General features: G+C 62.9%; 1 protein-coding gene across 11 annotated transcripts in view; it reads left to right on the plus strand.

Moving 5' to 3' along the window:
* Positions 1-20,949, plus strand: part of KDM4B (lysine demethylase 4B) — a 135,000-nt gene that overhangs the window by 72,726 nt on the left and 41,325 nt on the right. For all 11 annotated transcript variants that reach the window (XR_007145812.1, XM_047827693.1, XM_047827725.1 and 8 more), the window contains 3 exons: positions 5,223-5,272; positions 9,298-9,401; positions 14,038-14,175. Coding sequence is in view for 10 of the 11 variants with exons in the window: in XM_047827693.1 (XP_047683649.1) it covers positions 5,223-5,272; positions 9,298-9,401; positions 14,038-14,175 (292 nt within the window). In the remaining variant the exon portion in view is untranslated. The remainder of the gene's footprint in view (positions 1-5,222; positions 5,273-9,297; positions 9,402-14,037; positions 14,176-20,949) is intronic.

Below are 20,949 nucleotides of genomic sequence, written 5' to 3' on the forward strand. Positions count from 1 at the left end.
TGCTGGCATTTGGAGCCGCCGTGGCCTCCGGGGCTTGTGTGGACGGCTTGCTCGTGCCAGGTGGCCTCCGACTTGACACGCGGTCTCAGCACTTCTAGTGGCCCCTGCCTTCTTGTTTCTGTTTCCGTAATTATGGCATGTTAAACGGCCAGGGGCCTGTCTCCCCAGGCCTTGTGCACACACTGTGAAATTAACTTCCTCACCCTCCAACACGCGTCAGGCCGAGCTGACATTTCCAAAGGGCTCCTGGCTGGACCCCTGCTCTGGGCACACGTTCTTCAACAGCGAGGGAGGAGGGTGGGGAGATGAGCTTTCTCGTCACGGCACCTAATGGCCGGGAGCCTCGCGCAGTGAAAGCTGTCAGGCTGGACGCTCGTCACCGGCAGAGTCACCAGAGTCTTGGGGAAGAAAGAAAGCATCACGGCGTCGCATGTCCTGACTCCAGAGCCAGACGGCTGCGGGCAGCACGGGGCCCCCAGCAGGTGCTGAGGGGCCTGGAGGGAAGGGCGGCCGGGGACTTGAGAGCCTGGGGCCCAGTGAGCCTTTTATCCTTGCAGGAGAGCATGCTGGGAGTTGCCTCATTACCATGGAAATGCTGCCCTCCCGGCAAGGGACCCCTGTCCACCTGTAACAGACCCTGCGGCCTGGGGCAGCCGGCGCGTTCGAGGAGACGAGGGGTGGCTGGCGGGCGGGCGCAGGCGCTCGACTCTCTGGCCGGAGGGGCCTGCACGGCCCAGAGCCCTGCTACTCGTCCTCATCGTAACTAATGGCTCCCGAACAGGTCCCCGCTCTCCAAGACAGTCTGTGTTCCTCTTCGTGACACGCTCGTTTAATTTTTAACTCACAAGGCATTTGCTTATTTATTTTCATTGTTCTTGATAATAATTCTAAGCCATTAGAGGGGAAAATTATATTCAAAAATGCTGTTTCACACTTTATTTGTTTGATGATTTAGAGCGATAGAAAATAGCACATTTGCTGGCTTTTATAGTCTGATAATTATTCACATCCATCAAGCCATTCCAGGGGAATAAACAAAACACCAAGAAAATGACACTATTAATAGCATCCTCCGCGGCGGACAGGAAGACTTTCCCGGGCCGGTGAGTCAGTCAAATGGAAGCGGCCTGTCCCTGGGCCGGCCGGCGGGCCTGCCCGCGGAGGACACATCGCCTTTTAATTGCCCAGCTCTGTCCGGCCCCGAGAGCTGCCTGGCTGCCAGGCGGAGGCCTCTGCCCGCCCCAGCACCCCCGACCTGCCCAGTGTCACAAGCCCTGGAGTGTCTTTATCAGGCCCACGGAGTCTGTGGTGACCTGTGCCGGCAGAAGCCTCCTGACGTCTGGGGCCGTGCGGTGTCCCGCCTTGGACCCGGCCTGGCCTCAGTGGGGCCGGCAAGACATCCTGTCCTCTGGCCTCACCGTCAGAACAAGAGCACTGAGCCGCGCGCTGCACCTCTCCAGCACGCGTGTTCCTGACCCCCCTGTAGACAGGTCAGATCCTCCCCAACACCAGGCTGTGGGTCCTGGATGTGACTGCTCACCGCCCTGGACCCAGCCCCATGGGCAGGTTTGTGGGTTTCAGCTTGGCCTTTTGGGGCGGCCGTGATTGACGGGGGTGCGTTGTCCACAAGCACCTCAAAGGGTAAACGGAGGACCAGGAAACCCCGGGAAGGCTGGGGGACGCCCGCCTTCCCAGAGTGACCCATCCCGCCCCTCCTCGGACCCGGGCATCGCTTCCTTCTGAAACTCGCTCTCTGGACGTCGGGCTGGCCCCTCACCATCGTGCCTGAAGTGTGTTCCTTCTGTTGGGTCGGTTGTTTGAACCGTGAAACGGCGGGACTGTAATGGCCTTCCAACCGTTGCACATCACGCGTCTTCCCTCCTCACCTGGGGGCCCGGTTCCCGGGGCCCTGGTCTCTCCCGCGTGCCTTTTTCCTAGTCTAGAAATGTCTTCTTTTCCCACCGAAGCCCCTGATGTTTGCAGACGGCTGCCTCTCCGAAAAGGGCGTCTGGCAAACGAGGCCTGAATTCGGCCTTCTCGGTAATTCCGCGGCATTAAGCCTGGAGTTATGGAGCCTGTCGAGTCCTGCTGCAGGGTCACCTGGGGTGGTTGCCAGGGATACCGCTCCGACAGCACCGACTTTTCCGTGACTTTCCGGTTTAGTGTTGTCCGGGAGGACTTTGTGGGGAAGGTTCCAGAGCAGAGAGAGTGTGTGGAGCGGGTAGGGCTGGGGAAACACGGAGAGAAAAACACCCCGTGGGACACTGTGGAGAAAGTTCCAGACGCCTGCCTGGCCGACCTCAGGTGCAGGACTCACCGTGGGCCCGAGGCTCGGCCAACGCCCCCCTCAGACAGGCCCACGGCAGCTGCCAGACCGTCCCAGGCAAACGGGGGCTGCGGCCAGAGGCGCCCGAGTGACCCCACGCGGGCCGCCGTACCTCCTGCGGCCTTCCCCGGGGCTCCCCTGGCCCCCCGCACTCCCCGTGTCTGGTTCTGCTCGCCGGGCCCCAGTCGGCTCGCCCCCTCCCACCTCACTGGGTTCTGGGGATTGCTCTGCCCCCATGTTTGATCCCGGCTTCTCCAGATTCTTCCACCATGACAGGTGTGCCCCTGGGCCTCGCACCCTCCGGGCCCTACAGCTGGCCACCCGGACTGGACTGGGCCCGGGGAGGCTGTCTGTCTGAGGACACCGTGCAGGAACGCTTTGCCACCGGGTGACGGGCCGCCGCGTCCAGAGACTGGCCACTGGGCTTGCAGGCCGGCAGAGTGGATTGCTGTTGGCCGTGAAGTTTGACCTTGTGATGGGGACGGAGGTCCTGGGGAGCGAGACAAATTGCCCCCATGTTGGTGACCAATAAAACCGACTCTGTTTTATGGCCCCGAGAACTCGCTCGGTAATGGCCAGACAGATGCTCCTGCCTCGGGGGTTAGCGAACAAACACGCTCAACCCAGATAGCTGTGTTTCTTCCCTCCTCCTTTCCCTCCCAGAGCCGGGCCGAGGGGCAGTGAGGCCCCCACATGTGTGGCCGTGACGAGGGTGACACGGCTCTGCTCTGGGGGCCCCGTGGGGCCTGGGGGCTTCCCTCCGGGGACATGTGACCGTTGCTGTTGGGAGGCCAGGTCTGTAGCCAGCTCACCTGGGCCCCCACCGTGGAGGGCTCCCCAGGGCGCTGACATGGAGAGAGGGCTCCGGGGGACCCTGCCGCCCACAGTGCCGGGATTCTCCCGGCCGTCGGAAGGCCCCAGTGTGTTTTAACAGACGCGCACCCGCCCCTCGCTCAGAGCCGTGTGTCGTAAAGCACCCACACCCCAGTTCTGCTCGTCTCCCCTCAAAATCTGAGGCTTGCGTCTTGCCGAGCCCCTGAGGGTGCGCGGGGGGCGCACATCGCTGGCGCCGGGCCTTCTCGGCATGCTGAGGCTGTCGTGCGTTGTTCCAGGCGGCGGGAGGGCAGCTCTCCCTTGGCCACTGGAGTCCAGAAGTCCCCGAGGCTGTCGGCTTCCCGTCCGCCAGTCCTTTCTAATCCCTCCAGGGGCTGCGCTTCTCAGTGCTCAGCCCAGCGTCTTGCGGTCTGTACTTTCCGATAACAGAGGAGCCACGTTCCAATGTATTAAACTTTTAACATCCACCAGATTCAATTAATCTTATCTTTACAACTCCCAATTACAGGCGGTAATTAAGTGAAAGCAGCATTGTAGACTGGGGATATTGCATTAATCATCACAGCCTTGGAGTCATAAATTAGTTCCTCCCGTCCTCCGGCAAGTTCCCAGAAGGACTGGAATGTTTCATTTCCTTGTTTGGGGGGGATGTTAATCCCACAAAGGTGCTTTGGATTGGGATTAACTTTTATCATCTTTATGTACGTGATACGAGGCTGTTTAAAAAAGAGTCACCTCATCTTTGTCCAGACCGTGGAAAGTTCTCCAGCAGCAGCAGCAGCAGAATTGCAGGTCCTGTGCTGTCTCCGCAAGGGCCGTGCGCCGTGCCCAGAAATTGATTATTTTTGTCCGTCGGATCAGAGACGGCGTTACCTCCTACCCCCGCCCCCTTTTATTTTGTTAAAAAGCAATAATAAATGTCTCGGTCGGCGTGGACTTAGCCCGCCACGGAGTCCGGGCCGGCTTCTGTGTCCTGTGTTGTTCCTGTCCTGCGTCCCCCACTGTGAGTGTGGGCGGAGGGCGTGCCGCGCCCTGCGCCCCCCACATCCGACTCGTTCTAGAACGAGAGGCGTGCGGACGCAGCGTCTCTCCCCTCGGCACTGTGGACACGGGGCGGGTTGTTGTCCCCAGGGCGCCCCGGGCACTGGGCGCGCTGAGTGGGATCCCCGGCCCCCCCCCCCAGTGTGACAACCACGGATGTCCCCAGACGTGGCCCCGTGACCCCTGGGGGCGGGGTCGCCACTGTCCTGGGGACTCATGTGCTCCCCGCCTCCTCCTCCGCGGGACGGACAGACGGCCTGTGCTCAGCACTTCTGTGGCGCGAAGGGCCGACGTCCCGGTTCTGCCTGCCTCTGTTGAGCGTGGAGCTTTTTGTCTTGCCGGGGTGGCCAGGGTGCTGTGTCAGCTGGGGCGGGCTCCTCGCACCCCCGCCGGGCCCCCCCCCCCCCCCCATGGCCGCTGCCTGCCGGGAACGGGTCCCAGGCGGGCCCCCCGCGCCAGCCTCCGCACACAGCATTAGCGGGTGTCACTCTCGTTTCATCTGTTGGCAAACTGGCACCTCACGTCTTTCTTGTTTATGACGGGGACTCGGCAATCTCTCAAACGTAGAACGTGTGAAGCTAAAACTTACAAGTGGTGACAAACGGAGTCTCGTTCCTGAAGCTCCTTCCCCGTCGGCTCCTGGTCCCGGGGCTGGGGGAGCGGGAGGCAGGGAGGCGACAGAGGGAGGCTGGGGACCTTCCTGTTCCCCCCTCAGGCCCCCTGCTTGCTTCCTCGTGTTCCGCTCTCTGAGCCTCGTGGAGGCTTTGGTGGCTCTGACCAGTGCCGGCGTGGGGCGGGTGCCGTCACCGCCGTGGAGGGGCCCTCCCGCCCCGCCCCTCCTCACTTCTGTGTGGGTCCCTCCCCCGGCACCCTCCCTGCTGCCCTTCACCCTTCTCGCCGCACCCGGTTCTGCTCTGTGCACGGCCCGCATGTCTCCCCGAGGCCGTGGCCGCAGCCCCAGGTCCCTCAAACGCGTGGTGGCCCGTGACCTCGCCTCTGACGTGCCTCCCTTCTCTCGTAGGTACGCCATCCCACCGGAGCACGGCAAGCGCCTGGAGCGGCTGGCCATCGGTAGGTGTCTGCCCCCGCGGGCGGGGACCTGGGCCGAGGGCGGGGGTGGGGGCTGGCCCCAGCGTCTCGGGTCGCGCTCCTTGTGTGAGTGTCCATCTCTGGGGGGGCTGGCGTGCTATAAGGTGTCCCTGTCTGGTTTTCCATTCCCTCTCCCTCTCGTGACCACAGACCCCGCGCTGGGGTTTGTCGCTCTGTGAGTGACGCGCAGATGCCATTGCTTGGAGCACTCTTTCCCGGCGTGTTAGCACGGAGCTGCGGGACGTGACTGCAGGCTCCCGCGGGCCAGGGAGGGCGGCCGTGGTCTTTCGTCCCCCCCTGGCGCCTGGTACTACATCGCGCCCTCCTCTGGGCCTTCGGGTCTGTGTCCAGTCTGGAAAGTGAGACGTCCAGTTAGGAGCCCCTGCCCTGTGCCCCGCAGCCGCATGGTGACCGTGAGGGTGTCCGCCTGCGTGTGCTGGCCTGGGCCCGAGGGGGCCTCCTGGGAGGACGGGATTTGTCACGGTGAGTCCCCAGCTGTGTCCAGAGAGAGGGCACTGACGCCTCGGGGTAAAGGCAGGCCCTCGGGACACGGGATCCTTGGAGACAAGCCAGACACCGGGCTGGGTGACGCTGAGGCCCCCGGCCACTGCGACAAAGGGGCTGGTGAGGTTTCTCGCTGCTCCCCGTCACGGCGCCCTGCTCTGTTCTCACGTCGGGTGGCCCTGAGTGCCTCCGAGGACGTTAACAGACCCCGTTGGCCCAAAGCGTCTGTGCCTCGCCGGCAGGCAGCACCCGGTAGTCGGGGCGGGTGGGGTGATGGCCCTGTGGTTCGGGAGCCCCCTCGGGACAGTGCGGGGCCGTCCCTCTGGGTGGCTGTGGCAGCAGCCTGCCCGCCCTCCCCTGGCAGCCAGGGGAATCTTCCAGAAGCCATCTCTCAGCATCGGCACAGCCTCCCCAACTTCCTGCTGGGTCCTTTGACCCCTCCTCTTGCCTCCCTCAGAGAGTGCCCGCCACCCTCTTCCCCTGCCCCGTTTGGCTTGGGAGATGGAAACGGTCGCTGTTTCCGAGAACTTCTGAGAACTGGCCGCACTCGGAGCCGCACGTCTGTTCAGCAAACGCCTGCTGCACGGTTTCCCCCGAGGACGAGGACACAGGGAGGCTTGTCCCGGGAGTGAGGCCGGCCCCGCGGCCGAGCGTGCAGCCAGGCTCACGTTTCCGTTGGAGACCCGGACCCGGCCTTCCCGGGCTGGAGCCTGCTGTCGGGAACACGCTCGTCACCCTAGAAATGCCAGTTACCGCCCCGGCAAAGAGCGATTTCTCTTCCTTCGTAACATCTCAGGTGACACCCAAATGGAAATGCTTTCCCCGCGCACTGTTTTAAACATAAGTTGGAAACACAAATACTAATTGGAAAATACAAGTCGAGAGATGTCTTTCTTATTTTTCTCTGCCGTTGCTGTTGTGACAAATCACTCCCGAGTCAGTGGCTCCAAGCAGCACGATTCTCTCAGCTTTGCTGTGAACCTGGAATTGCTCTAAAACAGCCCTAGTTAAACGCACACAGTTACTCCCTCACGTTTGGGGCTCAGGGGTCTGTCTGACCCGGGTCTCGGGCTTGGGCTGCCCGGGCTCCTGCCTCCAGAGACGCCGGCGTCAGCCTGTGTCCCTGTCTGTGGTCACGTGCTCTCCCCTCTGCGGTCAGGGCCTCCCTCTGCCTCCCTCCCGTGGAGACCCTGTGGTGACCCGGGGGTCGCCCCCATCCTGGGCTCCTGCACGTAATCCCTTCTGTGGAGCCCCTGCCACGCGGAAGGCAACATAGTCACAGGTACTGGGGAGCAGGACGTAGGCATCTCGGGGGGCCACCGTGGGGCCTCCCACACCTACACAGCCATGGAAGGAGCCGCCACGGAGCGATCCGCACGGGCGGCCTCCGGTGACCACAGCCCGGCCCGGTTTTCTGCTGGAATCTGCAGTCACGCCCGGCCCCTTCTTCCTCTCTGTGCCTTTTCCACTAGACAAGTTTTGGGTGATCTGAACGCCCCCCAGAAAAGCTAGGCACGGGATCCCGTGGGACCATGGCCACTCTCCCTGGAGCCCGGCCGGCTCCCCACGTCCTCCTCGCGCCGGGGCCCTGCTGCCCGGGAACCTGTCTCGGGGCGTGCGGGGGGCACAGTGGCTGGGACAGGCGGGCCAGGAGCCGGAGGCCTCCGGGAGCCTCCCCACGTTGCTTTGTGGCCGGTGTGGACTGGTCTGGCAGAGGGAGGGCGGGAGAGGTTCTAGGGCAAGTGAGTCACTGCCCTCCTCGGTGTCCCTTCCAAAGTTTTTGGGGGGCGCGCGCCACAGGCTCCATTATTGAGATGGATGGAATGAGTTTGCGATGAATATGGAAAATGAATAGCCGAGCTCCAAATGGGCTCGCTGGGAGAGTCGTGGAGCCCACGGAGAGAGCATTAATGTGTTGGCGCGTTATTGGTGCTAATCACTTAAAATGTGCGCCTTTATTAGAGCTTTAATGAGAGCCACTTAAACTGTGCATTAAAAAGAACTGCAGAGAGGCCGCGGGCCGGGCGGCAGGGGCCATAACTCTAATTGAAACGCTTTTAGCACAGAGGAAAGTTGCTGGATTCAGTAATCCCTCGCACTTGCCAGAACCTGGCAGTCGTGTCCTGGCTGGCGGGCGCCCCACCCCCCACCCCCGACACCGTGACTCTGTCGCTTGGAAGCCCTCCTGCCCCAGCAGGTGTGTGTGGGTGGTGGGGGTGGGGCCAAGCGCCGGCTCACAGCACGCACGCACGTGGGAGTGTGCCCTCTTCGGCGACCCATGGGGACGTGCGCTGGCCTGGAGGCCGGGGGCCCGAGGTCTGGGTCGGCTCCCGGCAGGATCCCTGGGCGGGCCGGCTGTGCCTGGGGGACAGTCCTGGAGGGAGCGGGACCTTGAGAACCCGTCCTGCACCTCACCGAGACTGTGCCGTCTGTCGGTCGTGGTTTGGGCGAGAGGCCCAGGACCTTTGCGTGGGATGCCGGGCCCGGCTTTTCTTTAACTGCTAGACCTACGTGGCATTGATTTGGGCCACTGGTGACTTGGAAAGGTCTCCGAACTGTGTTAAACACAGTTCTGAGCAAGTAGAACTGACAGTCTGACTTCTGTACATTTACAAACGTCGCTTTACGTGTTTTTAAGTTTATTTATTTTGAGAAGGGGTTGGAGGGGCCGAGAGAGAAGGAGAGAGAGAGAGAGAGAGTCCCCAGCAGGCTTTGCGCTGTCGGCACGGAGCCTGACGCGGGGCTCCAACTACTAAACTGGGAGATCGTGGGCTGAGTGGAAACCAAGAGTCGTCGGGTGGTTCACCGACGGAGCCGCCCAGGTGCCCCTGCACACATTGTTATAAACCGGTTGTGTGGCATTCGGGGAGACAGAAAGCGTCCCCGGGCGGGAACTCAGACCCCCTCTGTCACAGACGGTCAGGGGTGGACACAGCCGCAGGCCGGGTCGGGTTGTTCGGCCCTTTGCCCGCCAGACTGAGGGCCTCAGAGGGCCAGTCGGCAGCTGGAGCCTCTGTCTCCTCGCCTGCCGTGGGGACCGTGTGTGCGAAGAGCCCAGGCAGAGCCCGTGCCCGCGCTGAGGCCTTCCTTCCTCTTTGTCCGTGACTTGCTTGTGTGGGGGGCACGGCCGTGACTTCCGGTGTGAGCGCGTCCTTCCCGCGTCCCATCTCCCCGGCTACACCAACGCACTGGCTGAGCGACTGCGCCCGTGCGATGCGGCACGGGTTTTGTTTGGGGGGTGCTCAGGGGGGAGGCCCGCACCCCGTCTGTGACTTGGGGCGCGCTGTGTTGCACAGCTGGGCTCTGGGCTCGCTGACCGGGGGTCTGAGGGGCTGCCTTCCCGGCCACCAGCAGAGCACGTGGCTTTGCGACGAGGTCCTGTGCGTTTCATTGCCTCGGAGCCGGGGGCACCACACCCCGTGCCTGATTGGGGGAAGGCGCCGCCCACAGAGAGGCCTTCCCAGCGCCACCCGTCAGGCCGACACCCATCTTTTCTGCTCTAGGGTTCTTCCCCGGGAGCTCCCAGGGCTGTGACGCCTTCCTGCGGCACAAGATGACCCTCATCTCGCCCATCATCCTCAAGAAGTACGGGATCCCGTTCAGCCGGGTACGTAGCTGCCGCTGGGGCCGCTGGGGCCGCTGGGGCCGCTGGGGCCGCTGGGGCCGCTGGGGCCGCTGGGGCGCTGCTGGGGCCGCTGGGGCCGCTGGGGCCGCTGGGGCCGCTGGGGCGCTGCTGGGGCCGCTGGGGCCGCTGGGGCCGCTGGGGCCGCTGGGGCCGCTGGGGCTGCTGGGGCTGCGGCCCAGGGAACCACCAGCGTCCCGGGAAACTGGCTTCTCACCCCTCAAGAAGGTTCTAGAGCACCGGCAAGCCAGAGGAGAGTGCGCTGGCTGGGCTGGGCTGTGGTGAGCGGTGAGGATAGGAGAGGCGGGAGTCGAGTGGGGCCTCGCCTTGCCTCCCAGCCCCTCGCAGACCCAGTCCCTTGTCTGGTGGGGCTGGCAGCTGCCAGCAGGGCCCTGCAGGGTCAGGGTGGCAGGGGAGGGGCGGCTCCTGCCAGCTTCCCGGGAAGCCCCCGGAGAACCAGGCAGGCCTCTCTGCGCCCCCAGACGCCCCGACTTGGCCCCGATCTCTGGCCCCACCCCGTGGCCCACTGCAGACATCCTTTGAGAGAAGGAATACCTGTTTGGAGATGACCTATCTGGCTCTCCCGCAGCACGAAGACTGTGAACTCATTCAATTTACTGCTCCAGGGGCCGCTCCGCTCGTCCGGGAAAGCCTGTGATGCATGAGGCCTGAGGCTGGGGAATCTGGGTGGCTGGCGGGGACCCTGCGGGGGAGGGGTGGGGGAAGGGGGAGGCTGGGCCTTTGTCCGGGGCTCTGCCCGGGGGTGGGGCGCTTCCCCACAGACAGGCCTCGCGGACAGGATCACAGGATCGGCCAGGATCGGCCAGGCCCGGCTCCCCGTGGGGGATGTGCCTGCAACCTTCCGGGCAGGGCAGCCTCTGGGCTGGGCACCGAGGGCCAGCCGGAGAGGAAGAGGCTCCCGAGGGTCTGATTCCTGAAGGCCTCCGTACGAGAGCGTTTGTCAGGCGCGGGGGCAAGTTGCGCGATCGGGACCCTCGCGCTGCATTCTTGCCGCGAGTGTCGGCGAGTCGGAAATCGCTTCTGACATTTCAGTCAAACCGCCTGCAGCCGTGGTGCTCAGGTCGGGGATTCGCTCTCACTGTCGGGCTCGTCCATCAGACAGCGGGACGTTCTGCTGTGAGAGACACAGGGCTTCCGTGCCTTCCGCTCCTCCCCTCCTGGTTCCAGCGCCCCGGCTGCCAGGAGAACAGACACAGCCTTGCTGGCGGAAGTGAGGAGGGTGTGCTTTCCCGCGGCCTGTGGAGAACGTCCTCCCGGGCGCCGCTTCCTAGAGGGAGATGCCGGTCGGAGGGGTGGGCTGGCGGGGGCACCCTCCCGTCTCCCGCGTCGCTGCCCACGTGGGCACTGCACTTTGTGTACGGAAGGCGGGGCCGCTGGCCTCAGAGGCCCCGCTCCCCTCACCCCTGCCCGGCCGTCTGCGGGGCCTGCGGGGCGAAGGCCGCGGCCGGGCCAGCAGGGAGCGGCGTCGGGCTCCAGATGAATGCCCCGTCTGGGTCCTCATCTGAATTCCTGGCAGCCCTGGGGGGGAGGGCCTCCCGCCCTCCGCTTATAAATCTCCGTAATGGTATTTACTTCTGGAAGAAAAAGCAGATCAATAGCAGAGCTTTTTAATAATTAAAAGTGTGTATTTCTGTAATCTGCCACGGACTTCCTCATTTATTCTGCGAGAGCTCGAGGAAGCAGCTGAATTCAGGCTTTCTCCATGACTGGCGTCTGGGGCTGGCATTCCCTTCACGGCTTGCATCCATCATCCCAAGTGCCTTCTAATTTATCGTCGGGATAACGTTGACAGCTGTGACATGGAGGACAGACACTGCGGGCTCGAGATGAAGCCACCAGGATGTAGAGTTGGGTGACAGGAACATAATTTCCTTGCCATCCTCACGGAGCGCACCTGTTCTGGGCCTTGGTCCGTGGAGGGGTCGGCAGGGAGAGTGGGCTCTAAAGTCTGCCCGAGGCACCTGCCCGCACCGGGCTCCCAGAGCCTCGCCTCCCAGGGACCCTGCAGTGAACCGCCCCCCCCCCACCCCAATGGGGCTCCCAGCCTGTGCCAGGCCCCATGCCTCCTGCTGGAGGGAGGGAGGAGAGCAGGGGAGGACGCTTGGAGGAAGAGGGGGATGGTGCCGTCCAAGGTCAGCTCAAAAACGTTAAGAAAATCAGTAATCACATTCTAAAAGAAAAAAAAAATTCTACATTATGATTTTATTTGCAACCCGTTTCACGCGATCCTGTGACAGGAGCCAGCCCAGAGAATCCTTGCTGTGGACGGGGGTTGCTGGGGCCCTGGGGACCCTGGGTGTTCTCTCTCCGCCCCCGTCTCCCGCCGTGTGTGCGCTCCATCCCCCACACGCCTGTCACTTGGACAGGAATTTAAAAATATAACTTAATGCACACTGACTTCCCTTGATTGGTGCAATTCATTACTTGAAAAGAAAAATATCTTCGTGTTCTTAAGGACTGGCTTTTCTCCAGGCTGTGTCGGCTTTGATTGATTTTTGACGCTGTGGTTGGCTTCTGGAAGTCTCCCGCCCCCCATCTCCCGCCTGCCCCCACCCCCTCAGGGTTCGACTTCTTATGGGCTACTTAAACGAATCCAGCAAGTTTTACTATTCATCTCTCTGGAGGAATAAATAAAGATTAGCAAGCTTGAGCACTCCTCCAAAGCCACAGTAGAAAGATGAACAGCCGAGTAAGTGGGGGCAGAAGGAGACACTTTGCAGAAGGGGACAGACGCACCCGTCCACCTCGGGGAGAGGCGACCGAAGCCGGGAGATACTGCGGCCCACCCGCAGGCGCGGCGAAAATCCACACTCCCACCACCGGCAGCAGGGACGCAGAACGGGCGGCCGCTGCAGAAAACCCACCGGGCAGCTGCCTGGGAACCTCCACCTCCTGCCCCCCGGAGACCCCGCAGGAACACAAGCACACGTCTGTCCGTCCGTCCGTGTGCGCAGCCTGGAGCACAGCGCCCCCTGCAGCTGTACTCGCCAGAGCCCCGCACCAGAGGAGCCGATGAGCAGACAGCGACGCGGCCACACGACGGAATACCCTTGGGGACCGGGAGGGGTCCGAGGGCCTCGAAGACGCACCGAGGACAGAATCAGACACAGGAGCGCAGTCCGAGCGAGGCCGTTGAATGAAACCCTAGAAAGAGACGTACCCCCCGGTAACAGAGGCACATCTCCCAGGTTGGGGATCGCGGGCGGCAGGGGGCTGCCCGGCGTGGTCCGTTCCTGTGTGGGGCGCTGGTTACTCAGAACTCCAGACGACCTGTAACCACTCGGACTCTACATTGTCACTCCCTCGCCGCCAGCCTCGGTTTCCACATCCGTGGATTGGGCCACCAGCCCCGCCTGTCGTGTTCTGGGACAGTGAGAGAGAATAGTACTCACGGAGTGGGGCCAGGGGTGCGGCTGCAGCCCCCACCTTTTTCCTCCAGGCCTGGGAGTGGAGGTTCCAGAAGCCTGTCTGGGCTCATTGTGGGCCCCCTCCCCCGTCACTCACACCCAGCTCCTTGGTTTGGGGTCTGTTTGAGAGATCGGATCGGACCATTTGAATAGTCTAGAAACATCAGCTCACGTGACAGAGTTCCGACCTTGACGTTGTGTCCTTACAACATGCTTGTAACGTGTTATATAACATGTTTCTCGCTGGGAAGGAGCCACCTCCCGGGATATGAGGGACGGACCCTGTCTTATGACGGCCAGAAGACTCGGGTCATTTTCCAGGAATGTTTTTATGCATGCAGCTGGATGTTTTTTCCTCACAAGGGCTAGAAAGACCCTGTACTTTGAGCACGCCCTGTCCTGTGCCCGAAGGGTTCTGCGGCTGCGGCCAGTGCTGTCTGCACCTCCTCACCAGCCCCCGATGCTGTATCAGAACGTGGACGGCAGACGGGACATGGCCACCTACCTCCAGACCAGGAGACCCCTTCCCTCCCTGCAGCCGAGAGCGCCCAGAGGCATAGCATTGAATAGCCCCGTGTGTCTAGAGGGTGTCCTTTTTTTTTTTTAAGACTATTTATTTATTTTGAGAGAGAGTGCTAGTGGGGGAGGGGCAGAGAGAGAGGGAGGGAGGAAGAATCCCAGGCAGGGTCCACGCTGTCAGCACAGAGCCCAGCGCAGGGCTGGATCCCGCGGACCTTGAGATCATGACCTGAGCTGAAACCAAGAGTCGGACACTCAACCGACTGAGCCCCCCAGGCGTCCGCCCCGCAAAAAACAGAGCGCCTGTCACCTTGGGGTACGTCACCCTGGGCTCCGGTGCGCGGCGGGCCACGGCAGAGCTCTCCTGCTGGCCACGGCCATGCCTGCTGTATAAACCGTGTGGGAGATCGGCTGGGGCCCGTGCAGTGGGGCTACCCTCCCCCGGGCAGACCTCCACTCGCTCCCGACGTCGGGGCTCCCTGGCGCTTGCTGGGAAGTCCTTGATCCCACGTGCCCCTGCTGTACTTGGCGGTGGCTCCTGGTGGCCTTGGCCACCAGCCTGGCCTGGGCCAGCGTTGCTTCTGGTAGGTGAGCCGAGCAGCGAATGCCATTCCTCACTTGGCCTCGCCCCTCAGCTGCTGGCTCCCCACTCACCTGTCCCTTTCCCCCCTCAGATCACGCAGGAGGCCGGGGAGTTCATGATCACGTTCCCCTACGGCTACCACGCCGGGTTCAATCACGGGTTCAACTGCGCGGAATCTACGAACTTCGCCACCCTGCGGTGGATCGATTACGGCAAGGTGGCCACTCAGGTAAGTGCCCGCAGGCCCCGCGACAGGGCCCACGTGGCGGTCGGCCCCCCTCAGCCTGCCCCCTCGGACCGGGGCCCCCGCAGCCTCTGTTTCTACTCGGCGGGGGCCTGGCCTCTCCGTCCGGGTCTGTTTCCGGGATCCTCCGGGAACTCCTCCCCAGCACGTTCCTCGCCTGGAACGGACAGGGAGGCGGCAGGGGGCAGGTGGGCGGGTGGGTGTCTGCCTGGAGCCTGGGACCTGTGGCCGAGGGCTTTCCCTCCTGGCAGACTCTACTGTCTGGGCCCGAGGACTTCCTGGTGGTCTGGGCTGTGCATGGAGGTCACCGGGGGACAGGAACACTCCTCTGATTCTCCTCCCGGGAATTTCCTGCTCTGATGTAAGAGGGCCGGTTACTGGCCGACAGATTTGACATCTGAACTGAGTTCTTGTTCCCAAATGCCCTTGGCTCCACACGTACCCGTCTGTGTGGTTTTCATTGACAGCTCGAAGGGTGGCAGGTTCCTGGGAGCTGCTGGGCACAGGTGGGCTCGTGTCTACCTGCCTCCCTCCCTCCACTCGCTCCCTTGGCTCCCTCTGGAGCCCGAGACGGCTCTGGGGGCCCGGCGACGGGATGTACACATCCCAGACCCCTAGTCCAGACCCCTAGTTAGTGGGGGGTTGGAGCCTAGGAGGCAGCAAGGAGGGGCTGGTGGTGGGCGCACAGCTGCTTGGACCAAGGGCCTTCCTCCCAGGACTGCCACCGAGGCCCGAGGCCCCTATCCCGGCCTCAGCACAAGATGGCAGTCTTCCCGTCAGGCTGGGCTCGGGCTTTGGCCCAGGGTTTTGGCCCCTCCGGCCTCTGCCCACTGCAGACGGACCCGGTTACTCATGGCTCCCTAGTGCTGGGGGCACCCGGCACAGGAGAGCCCCCTCCGGCGAGGCCAATGCGGTGTGAAAATGGGGTACATCCCGCCAGGCTCCCAAGTGGGAGCCTGGGGGCTCCCCCGAGGAATTGCTTTTGGCTGCTTCCGAGTCAGGGCCCGGGACCAGGGCAGACGGTGCGTTTCCCACCAGATCCAGAAGTGGGGACCCGGTGGTGATGAGTGCGTGGCGGCTGGCCACGTGTGGGTGTCGTGGCCGCGAGCTGAGAGTGTAACACGCACGCTGTCCAAGGTTCTGCGTAACAAGGGGTGTGAAATGTTGCCCAAGTACTTGGTAGTGCTGCTTATGTAGGCTGTGTTTTTAGGTAGATTGGGTGAAACGAAATGTTAAAGTGAACGTCACCTGTTCCTTTTTACCGTTTGACCGTGGAGACCAGACAAACGAAGATCGCACAGGTGGCTGGCGTTCTATTTCTGGCGGGCAGCTCGGGCCTCGACAAACTGGCTAACCTTTATTCTTCTAACCACCCGTGCCTCTGGCTCCGCTGTTGGAGTGCGGTTTAGAAAAGGACGCGGGGGGCGCCTGGGTGGTGCAGTCGGTTGGGCGTCCGACTTCAGCCAGGTCACGATCTCGTGGTCCGTGAGTTCAAGCCCCGCGTCAGGCTCTGGGCTGATGGCTCGGAGCCTGGAGCCTGTTTCTGATTTTGTGTCTCCCTCTCTCTCTGCCCCTCCCCCGTTCATGCTCTGTCTCTCTCTGTCCCAAAAATAAATAAACGTTGAAAAAAAAATTAAAAAAAAAAGAAAAGGACGCGGGCTTTGTTGGAAGGAGGCTGGAGAGGCGCTCTGGGGGTTTAAGTGTCGGGATTTTTAGCGGCGGGGGAGGGTGTCTCTGGCAGAGACACTGGCTTCGCTCAAAGAGGAGACGTGTAAAGGAGCCATCGAACGTCCCGTGTGGGGGTGTGGTTCTGCGTGGATGACCGCAGGCCGCTGTGGGTGGTGAGAGGAAGCTCGGAGAATTCCAGGGCCCCGTGCGCAGAGCCCCTGCCGCGGCGTGAGCCGCGATTGAGTCGTAAGGTCTGGACGAGATCGCAGGCTTGTCCTGGAGGTGCTGTCAGGGCCGAAGCCGCAGTGGGGCCGGCAGGGACTGCCCGGATATTAAAAGCAATCTTGGGTTCAGCCGTGTGTTCACAAACAACTGACATTTGGGAAGTGCCGTCTTAGATTGGGCCTCCACGCTTACATTGCCGGGCGGCGTAGCGTGAAATTACCGAACAAGTGGAGCGCGGTGCTCCGCACAAGCCGCGGTTCGGGCGGGCGGCCGGGCCCCATGCCGGGCTCCCTCGCGGGGCCACCCTAGCCGCCCGGTCCTGTGGCGGGAAGGCGGCGGGGGGGGTGGGGTTCCGCCGGGAGCAGCCCTTGGCCATGGCGCGGCAGGCCCTGCCGTCCGGGACGTCGGCTCCCGGCCAGGGGATGGGGGCGGCAGTTTCGGCCTCCTGCAAGCCTCGCGGCCCCGTAAAGAGTCCAGTCCAGGCAGGAGAGGCGGCTGGCCGTACGGATGACCGCCGAGGCATGTCCGAGGCAGGACCTGGGAGGGGCAGGGAGGTTGTTCGGGTCACATGGTTCTCCGGGACCTGCTACGTCCTTGGCCACACTTTAGGGAATGGAGCGTGGGGCTGGGGGAGGGTTCTAGCATGATTTTCCTCAGCCAGGGCTTCTCCCTGCCGGCCTGAGCTGCCCACCCCCATCTCGGCTTGGGCCAGTTCCTTCCAACACCTTCCTCAGACCCCAGGGAGAAGCGTTCCCATTTTCCAGATTTTAGAGACTTTTCACTCGGTTCTCAGGTTGTTCCTCTTCTCCCAGGCTCCCTCCGTGCTGGTGCACGAGAAGCCCAGCTCTCGGGCTTGGCTGGCCTCTGTCAGTGTCAGGAATTCATGTGCTTTCTCCTTCTAGAAGAGGGGTCTGCAAACCCGGGCCCACAGGCCAAATTTGGCAGGCTGTTTTTGCGTGGTCTGCAACCTGAGAACAGTTTTTACATTTTTCTAGAGAGTTGTGGAAAAAAACAAAAAACAAAAAACAACAAACCCAAAAAAAGTCGCAAGAAGAATATACAGCACACCAGTTCAATGAAACCCAGATTTCCGGTTTATAAATAAAGTTTTATTGGCACCCAGCCACGCCCATTCGTTGACACGCTGTCTCTGGCTGCTTCCCTCTGTGACGGCGGAGTTGGGCAGTTGTGACCGAGACCACCTGGCCTGCAGAACTGAAGGCCGTCGCCTCCCGGCCGTTGAAGAGGAGTGAGCTGTCCCTGGTCTCGAGGATCGATGGTGCGGGCGGGCCCTAGCCTTTCCTGCCAGCGCTGGCTCCGGCCGGTCAGGGCTGACCCGTTGCCTCCTGCGCCCTTTCCCAGCCCTCAGGGTCTCTGACGTCAGAGGGGCTCCCCTCTCAAGCAGGCTGGCCTCCCGGCCCTGAGCTCCACACCCAGCACCGCGGCGGCTGCCTCGAGAGCTTCTGGATGGGCCGGGGAGGGGGCTGGTGGGCACGGGGAGATGTCCTCCGGAAGAGCGTCACTGACCGGACCTCCCGTGGCGGAGCAGGAGGCCCAGGCCTCGGGTGCTGGTCGGCCCCCTCGGGCCAGACGGGCTCCCAGGTTCCTCCAGGCGGGAAAACCCCAGAGGGAGCCCAGGCTTTGCAGCCTCTTGCCAGAGAGCTCTAGGAGGGAGCTCCCCCGGGCCTCGCGGCCAAGGTCCAGCTTCAAGTCGACGTGGTGTTTGGGTGTCTGCTGTCCTCCGTGGTCTTCCTTCCTGAGCCGCTTGGCCGGCGCTAACGTTTTCCACCCATCGGCCTCCAGGAGGAGAGCCGCGAGGGCTGCCGGGACCCTCCCGGGCCCGCGCTGTGGGGGAAGACGGGCAGGAAGACGCCGCCTGCCTCTGTGTCCCACCCTCCTGCCAGTTTGTGGATTGCGCAGCCCCGTCACCGAGGCCCCTGGCTTCCCTGGCTTCCGGTCTCACGGGCGCAGGACGGGGCCTCCCTCTGGGCCGGAGGGTAGAGGGGGATGGCCCCCACCCACTGCACTGCCAGCAACGAGCGGCCAGGGTTTTGTGTAATTAAGGAGAACGCAGCTGGGGGGGCCAGGGCGAGCGGAGACTGCTGAGTCCCTAAGGGTCAGGGCCGGGACTCCGAGGAGGGAGCAGCGATGACAGGGACAGGGCTGGGGGGACTTCCTGCCCGCTCCACCCGCCCCGGCGAGGCGGAAGGACGGGGCCGGGCACTTTGAGGGAAACATTCGTAACCCTGCTCTATGGATGGATGGGCGGGTGGGGGTGGGGGTTGCCCGAACGTTGCTAGATGTTAGCTCGACGTGGTGGAGTTCGGGTCCCTCGAAAACGTACGCTCTCAACATGTTTCTTCTTCCTTCCTTCCTTCCTTCCTTCCTTCCTTCCTTCCTTCTTTTTTTTTTACAACTCTTTTTTTTTTTTTGGAAAAACAAGCGTAGCTTTCCAGGGGAGGGGGGAGTGGTCTTGCCTTTCCTGGGTGCTTCCTCCGTAAATGCCCTGCAGCCGCTGGAGGGGAAAGGTTGGGCTGTTTGTCGTCGTGTTCCCGGTGGTTCTCTTGGTTTGTTTCATAAAGGGGAATTGGACACCGAACTGGGTCGCTCGAGCCCCAGCTTCCTCTCGCCCCTGCCGGATCCAAAACAAGGGGAGTGGGGAAAGGTACATGCCAGACTCAGCATCCTGAGCGCTGCTGTGCTGAGGGTCCCGGAGGGAGCTGCACCTACAGGGAGAGGGTGACAGGTGGGCGGGGGGCCCCGGGGACCCCAGGGCACTACGGGGCCTGCGCGCGGAGTGAGTGTGGGGCCTGTCCCCCACCCCCACCCTTCCAGGGTCACACGCAGCCCTTGCCGCGTCTGTTTTGAGCCCTGCCCTTCCTCGGCCAGACCCCTCCTCAGAGGTAGCACTGTCTCCCCTTTCCTTCCGTCTCTCTTCTTTTCTGTCTCCATCTCCAGCTTTACCGATGGCACCACCCTGCCTCAAGGTGACTCTGAACCTCGCGACCTCGCGAGGACCAGAGAGGTGAAGTGACTTTGCCAAGGTCACGGCAGCAAGCGGGCCGGGCCCAGAACGCCCGCTCCCTTCCCGTCTCCCTCCCCCCACTTGGAGGCGTGCGCCTGTTGAGGGACCCCCTCCCCACCCAAGGGCGTCTCTACACGCTGGTGGCCTCCTCCTGGCTGGGGTCCGGGGCTCGGCGGGGGCGGCAGACTCGCCTCCCGAGGCCTGTGCTCCGTTTCTAAGGGCGGAATTCCCTGGGCACGTGCTCAGACGGGCAGGCTTTGTAGTGGGGTTGCTGTCGGGGGACGTCAGAGGGGTGCACCAGCTTCACTCGGAGAAGATAAACGCGCCCGCACCAGCCCTTCTAGGCCTGAGCTCGAATTAGCCCCACAGGGCCGCACGCCACGTTGGATTAGCTGAGCGCGGCCCCGACTGCCCCCGCGGTGGGCGGCACTGGGCGAGGCCTGGCAAGGGGCTCTCTCCCCCACTGAGGTGGTGCCGGCATCGCAGACCGCCCCACGAGGCAGGTGCACAAGTTGACTTCAGATGAAACAGAGCGAGAGAGATTTAGAACCCGTTTTGAACGGCCGGGGGCCTGGGTTTCCGCCAGCTGTCTGGGCCACCCGCCTGCCGAGAGCTCAGCTTCCCCGGGAACTGTCGGCTCCCCCCAGAAGCATCTAGCGGGGGAGCGGCTTCTGTGGAGTGTGGAAGAGGGGAGAGGGCCCCCGGGCCCCCCAGATGCACTGCGTACAGGGGGAGGGGCCTCTTCTGAAGCCCCGGCCGGGGATGCCTTTGTCTGCGTTACCGTCAGCCATGACCCACCTTGCGTGGATCGGGTGCCGTCTGTGTGGGGAGCATGCGGTCTGCTGCAGCGATTATCCAGGAGCCCGAGGGGAGGTGGCAGGAGGCAGGGCCGGGGTGAGGGTGGGGGCGTGAGGAAGAGGGCCGGGGCGGGCAGCCTCGACCCGCCCGGGCTGGAGGGGGGGCCGGGCACCTGCCCTTCTGCGCCTCGCTGCCCCTGTGATTTATGGCCCCAGACAGGCGGGTGCGCGGGGCTCACGGAAAAGTGCTGTGTGAGATACGTTTTTCCCTCGCTCTTTCCCCGGGGCTTCCTGTCACTCTCTCCTCTTCCCGGTGCAGAAGTTCTGGGTGTTAGAGTCGCGCGGTAGCTCGGGACGGCCCCCAGGCCTCTCGGTCGTCTCGTTTCGGATTCGACCGCATATGGTGTCCTCTGTGGCCTTTGTCAGTGTGGTGGGAGCGTTCTGGGGAAGCATGCCTGGCACAGAGCGCCCAGTCTGTTAGTATCACCGTGTTGGTCGTTGGCATTAGCAGGCTGGAATGGGAGACGGGAGGCCCCGGGCTGCAGACAGACAGGAAGACTCTCCGGGCCGTCCTGGTGGGCCAAGGTCACCCAGGTGGGCCCCAGAGAGGACAGCGACAGGTGAGGTTTCCTTTACAGAGAAAGGGGAGGAGGTGTGCCACTGAAGCCCCGGCCTCGCCGGGCCGCGTTGTGCTGCGTCCAAGGCCAGCGACCTTGCCGGCCCGGCTGGCCGTGGGGCGTGCAGGAAGCAGCCCCCGGTCGAGGGCCGAGGGGAGCCCCGGGAGCCGTGCACCTAATTGTTTTGTTTATGAAGCGCTTCTGAGAGCTTCCAGTGGGTTTCCTAATGAACTGGTTTGTTATGTCTCTCGCTGCAGCGCTGGTAATTACATCAGAAACAGGGGGCCGCGGCGTCTGTGAGCCATCGCGAGCAGATGTGGGCTCCGTGGCGGGGTTTCTGCCCCCGTCGGTGGGCGTTTAACGCTTTGTGGTCCCAAGTGCCTAGCAGCCCGAGTGCTCTGGAAGGAGCGTGCCTGGCCCTCGCCTG

This window comes from Prionailurus viverrinus, chromosome A2 (assembly GCF_022837055.1).
Source record: "Prionailurus viverrinus isolate Anna chromosome A2, UM_Priviv_1.0, whole genome shotgun sequence".
In the NCBI taxonomy this organism is placed as follows: domain Eukaryota; kingdom Metazoa; phylum Chordata; class Mammalia; order Carnivora; family Felidae; genus Prionailurus; species Prionailurus viverrinus.